Here is a 5,649-nt window from a genome sequence, read left to right on the forward strand (position 1 = left end):
AGCTAGCTTCATACGAATTAAAATTAAAAGAAAAAAAATCCAGGTGTGTGTGTACGCAGATGTGCCGTGTGCATTTGAATTTATCGATTTTTCATCTTTAATATAAATATAAGCTTTCGTATATTCCCCTGAATGTTTCTAAAAGAAAGACAGAGATTTCGAATTATAGAGTAATTTCGCTACAAAACTTATATTTTTAAGTTTTGAAATTTATGGCACCTCTGTGCGCGCATGCGCACTATTGATAAGCTTATGATTATTTGAATATAGAGTGCCAAAAATAATTATTAGTTTTGATTCAATTTAATCAAATATTTTGAATCAAGAAGTAAATTACTACTCAATTTTCTCTAAATATTTAAATTTGTAGAATTTACAATTTGTTTGGAAGATTTTTTTTAAGCAAGATGTTTAAAAATGTGGCAAAATTGTGGAACAACAATATTTCATGATTTCTATATTTATGTTGTCTTTACCAACCGGAAATACCACCGAGATGGGTTTTTAAAAGATGAATGCCACATTTTTTCGGCGTTTTTTAGACATTGATTGATTGAACGTTGACGATAGAATTTCAAACAGAGTATATAACATAAAAATACTGAATTTTAAATTATTTTTTTAGCAATTTTTCTAATGTCTAACACAGCTCTAAAAAGATGCATTAATTAATATGCAGCAAAAATGGATTGAAGATAATCTTTTTTTTTCTAGGAAGGCCGTACCATCAAAAGCGAAATAATTAAATAAATCATTGTATACTCTTTTAGATTTCGCGAATGTCGCGCTTGTTATTCATAGCGTAAAAAATGTCGAAAAAACGCGGCATTATCTTTTAAGAACCCGGCCGGAAATAGATTCATATATATATGGTTAACAACTATATATATTTAAATATTTTTTTTAATATTGAATGCACTATATTTTTTTTATATTCTATCGAATATATTTTATATGTCATTACAAAACTATATTACATTCAATATTAACATTAAAAAAAAATAACATCAATTTAAACTTTCGTAACCCTGTAATTGGTTATTGGCTTCAGGAGTTCAGTTCTATATAAACCACGGTCCACGCTTGAGCTAGCATCACCAGCATGGCTCTGCCTAGGCTTATAATTAGAAAGGCCAGGGTATTATTATTGGTTGAAAAGTTTGTACATTATTATTACAGGTATTGTGTCTTTAAAGGGACTGTGAACGTAAATTTTTCTCATCTTAATATCAAATCTTAACATTATCTCATTCATAATATCTCACAGATAGAGCAAAACGCGCTTTTGTTTGCTTAAAAAACGGCTTTTTCAGACGATTTTTATAAGGTACAGGGAAAGGAAGAAATTTTCCGTATTATATAAAATGTCCATTAAATTGATTTTTTCTCCCATTATAGCTAAAATTAAACTTTTTCACATAGATCTAGATTTTTCCTAACAGTTAAGCTGACTTTTAACATAATCCTTGCTTAAAACCAATGTATAGTTACTTAGAAATTGATAAAATAAGCAATATTTTTTATTGAAAACCAAATACAATAACAAAGCCAGAAACAGGTTTTTTATTATTATCCAATTAACTTTAGATGGCCCATCTTAATTACAAATTTGTAAATAATAAAGACGCAATATTTTTTTATAAACAGTCTGATAAAAGTGTAAACTAATTCTCCAAAGTGGGTTATTTATTGTCCAACACAATAAAAAAGGATATTATTATTTTAAATAACCTATGAGATTCAACCCTTTGTAGACAGTGAGGTATTTTTTTTGTCAATAATACGAATTTAAAATATGTCTTTATTACCTAACTACTACGTTATAAAAAAACTAATTGGCAATTTTATAGCATAAAATAAATCCTTAACAGTAAGTAAATTGTTTCAACTATATATGACAAGTTAAATATCCCTACAATCATTATAAGAATCAAAAACGTTCAGATTTTCCCTGTTTTTTCCTTTTTCCCTCTCAAAATACCATAAAATCAAGGCATTATTCCTGGATATTTTTGTTAATAGGACGTTTTTGGTTGATCAGTGTAGTGAAATGTGCTTAGTAAATGTTAAGATTTGATAATCAGATGAGAAATTTTTACGTTCACACTCCCTTTAATGGCTTTTCACATGTCTTATTTTATAAAGCAGGAAGGCTTTTTTTTGTCTGAAGCTTAAGATCTCGGAATTTCACCTTGCATAGAGCATTCGTAAAATGTACTGGGGTGCCCTTTCTTTACTGTTTAGTTTTAATAAGAATAAAAAAAAACAATATTAGGGTTACTTTTCCTAGGAGTGAGAATATATATATATATAGTTATAAACATTCCCTGATCTTATGAGAAGCTAATTGAATAGGAGAACCATACAGATCGATCCAGCGGTTTGTAAGCTCAGCATTGTTAATTTTTAAAACATGCATTTTTAAACTCTCTTTACAAACTAGAATGGAAGAAAATAAAACCAAACAAATCAAATACATATAAGACCGATCTTTATTTATCCATCTTTCTTTATTACTTTAAATATATAATATTTATTTCCATATTTTTATTCTGTTCTTTACTTAGGAATGATAACTTTTTAACCTAACCAAAATATTCAGGGTCTGCTGTATTCCGGGCTGTTCCTGTACCACCTGGCGTCGTATGAGAGCGGCGGCGAGGCGCTGGTGTCCTGCGGCATGTTGGAGTCACTCCTTAAGGTCATACAGTTGGCCAGCAGTGAATTGGAACACATTACTTTTGTTACTAGGTATGTTTTTCATGGTTTGATATACAAGTATTACACTGAAAGCTAGGTAAAAAAAACAAGGTTGACATCATCCATAATGTATATCATAGAAATAAAGAAAAATACGCACAATTCATAAAAATAAGTTTCTTTGTCTTTTAAAGCATGACCGACGGACGTAGTAAATTATATACTGGTTTCTCGCCGTCTGTCTTGAAAAGGATCGCATGTTAAAGATTGCATCACAGACGTATAAAGCGGACAAACAAAGCGTATTATAATAAAGTAGATTCTTTATAATAAGAAATATATTCAAAAGTTTAGAAAAATTTGTTTTTCATTCTTTTTCCAGCGTGGCTTCGAAACAAATTAAAATCGATTAGAAACGGTTCTCAGCCATAATGATAAAACATGTATACTGACCATTTTCCAAATAAAAATCATAATACAAGTACCAGTTTTGGTAGCCTAAGCCTTAAGCCTCTCAGGGCTAACAAAACTGGCTTTAATTATATGATTTTTATTTGAATATCCACAGAAAGCTATCTATAATACGATGGAATAAAAAATATTATTTAGGGCTGTAAGAGTGATAGATCAGAAACTATTCATGACGTAGCGGCCAGAGCCGCTCAGGAGGAGCTGGCGGCGGCTCAGGATGCGGATGTTGTTGATCCCATTGGTGGTCCTAGTGGCTCAGGTTCTAGCTCTAGGCTAGCTTCTCATCTTATTCAACAGGTATGCATTGTTTATTTATACAGGGATCTTAAGGGAAAAGACAATGGACGATAAGTTTTTTAAGTTGCAAGCCAACGAATGAGAGATGTGTTGATTAAACCTTCAAGACCAGTAAAACTTACAGTCCAGTGTAACTTCCTTTCCTGGCATTTATAGAAGTTGAATAAGAAATGATAAAATATTATAAAGATATGCGAAAATGTAAAAAAGAGATAGGATATATGAAGAAATATTGATTTTAATCTTATATTGTATAACACAAACTTTGCTTAAATAAAAATAAAATCCTATAACGTAGCCCTATACTATTGAAAATAGTTAAATATAACAAAACATATTATTAATATCAATCTATCTGATTATTTAGGACGTACCCAAGCCTGGTTTGACCTGCCTACCCCAGCGGGCTGCCTTGCTAAAATCTATGCTCAACTTCTTAAAGAAGGCTATTCAGGAATGGGTTATTAAATGATTTAAGACGAAGTAAAATATTGTTTAAGTTTAAAAAAAGATTGTACTAAAATAATTTACGTTTCTGTAGACACAACGGGAAACATGGTTCTTATGGGATAGGACAAAAGACAAAGTATTGAAATTAAATCAAGATTTACCTAATAAAAATTAGGTACTCAAAGTTTTTGAGTTGACGAATAAGTAAACTTGTTTCTGAAACTTTGGATACCATTATGATATTTACACCATTTTACCCTCCCTGCCTGGGATTTAGGTCTAAATTTATCTAATATTAGTACTTGTTTGGGACAGGGATCTAAAGGGACAAGACAATGGCGGATAAATTGATGTACATCAGCAATGATGATACACAAAATTACCCCTTCTGTGGAGTATAATTAGTTGTTGAAAGCTTTAGACACTTAACTTGATTAATCAACCATTCAAAATTCAATAAAAGTCCCTAGAGTTGTTAAAGCAACGAAGAAGAAAATAAAGCTTTGGGGACTAGTGTAATAAACAGTCCACTTCCTTCCTTCATTTAATCCTCCATAACTTAGGACCCCGCGTTCCACGACTCCATACGCCACGTGAAGCATATAATCAGTAATGCCGAGTACTATGGCCCCAGCCTGTTCTTGTTAGCCACGGATGTTGTTACTGCTTATGTTTTCCAGGTAAGCTTTCCCTTTATTTTTTCTCGTTCTGCGTTTTCAAAGATGTTTAGTTAGATAAGTTTGCTGATTTTTTTGCTACGTGTCAAGATGCCTTTAGGAAATGAATGAGGGGGGAGAGGGGGAGTCGAACCTACACACTTTTATTTTTGCTTTCAAAAGAAAAAATTTAGGTGTGAGAGTAAGGGGGGGGGGGAAGTTCTGACACATTTGCGTAAACAGCGAGTATAGGCTTTATCTTTGGGACGGACGGACAGACAGACAGACATCGTTCTACTTTGTATTATAGATTAGATATTTAGTAGGGAGGGATGGGACATTGGGCTGTAAATTACACTAGCCCCCAAAGTTTTCAAATAACATTTTCTTATTCTTTGGCCTAACAACCTTGGGTACTTTTATTGATTTTTTATTGGTTGGTTCATTAAGTTGAGTGTCCTAACATTTCAATCACTTATTGTAATCTACAGAAGGGGTAACGATGTGTATCATCATTAGAGATGAACATCAATTTATCAGCCATTGTCTTATCCCTTTATATCCCTGTAATTATCTAATTAACTAATGAGCAATTTTATTCCAGGTTGAATATCAGTGATACGAGGGAATGGGGCCGGTGCCCAGCAAATCCAGGAGGTTGCGCAACAGTTTTCGGCCAGAGCAGTAGAATCAAGAACACTTGTGTGTTTGGCGGCGCACCCAAGGGTCCTCAGCTGCGAGACATTGAGAATGGCTGCTGATTATTAGAATTATTATTTTATGTTCAAGTTAAATAAATATAAAAAAACAACAAAAAATTTTATAATTTTTTCTATTTTTAAAAGCGAAGCTTCTCTATAATTAGGGTCAGTTGTTTTTTACCACTTTCTCACGATTTTTACCACCCGATTTTACCACAATTTTTGGTCAATTTTTACATGATTTCCGGTAAAATTTTACCAATTTAGGACAAAAATATTACCAGGTGTTGAACAGTTTTACCACTTTTTCGGTAAAATCTTACAGAAATTTGCGGTAAGATTTTACCAAAAAAGTGGTAAAAATTGGTCAAAAT

At 32.0% G+C, this 5,649-nt stretch overlaps 1 protein-coding gene and 1 long non-coding RNA gene across 2 annotated transcripts; both read left to right on the forward strand.

The window, feature by feature from the left end:
• Positions 1-921: 921 nt before the first annotated feature.
• LOC145328748 (uncharacterized) lies at positions 922-3,396 on the forward strand. The gene is made up of 3 exons (XR_013882581.1): positions 922-1,179; positions 2,603-2,751; positions 3,310-3,396. It is a non-coding gene; the product is annotated as an uncharacterized LOC145328748 (long non-coding RNA).
• Positions 3,397-3,398: 2 nt separating this feature from the next.
• Positions 3,399-5,392, forward strand: LOC145328749 (uncharacterized). The gene is made up of 4 exons (XM_080172570.1): positions 3,399-3,468; positions 3,836-3,920; positions 4,480-4,598; positions 5,179-5,392. Exons 3-4 carry the CDS (start codon positions 4,573-4,575, stop codon positions 5,333-5,335), a joined length of 183 nt encoding a protein of 60 aa, XP_080028696.1. The 5' UTR covers positions 3,399-3,468; positions 3,836-3,920; positions 4,480-4,572; the 3' UTR covers positions 5,336-5,392.
• The last annotated feature ends 257 nt before the right edge of the window (positions 5,393-5,649 follow it).

The sequence above is a fragment of the Acartia tonsa genome, chromosome 9, assembly GCF_053477335.1.
Source record: "Acartia tonsa isolate MP-2025a chromosome 9, ASM5347733v1, whole genome shotgun sequence".
Lineage (NCBI taxonomy): Eukaryota > Metazoa > Arthropoda > Copepoda > Calanoida > Acartiidae > Acartia > Acartia tonsa.

What these genes read in the sequence shown, in the direction of transcription:
- LOC145328749 (XM_080172570.1), top strand. Translation starts at nt 4,573, where the DNA reads ATGTTGTTACTGCTTATGTTTTCCAG. An exon ending in TTACTGCTTATGTTTTCCAG is followed by an intron (nt 4,599 to 5,178) that starts GTAAGCTTTCCC and finishes ATTTTATTCCAG; the next exon opens with GTTGAATATCAGTGATACGA.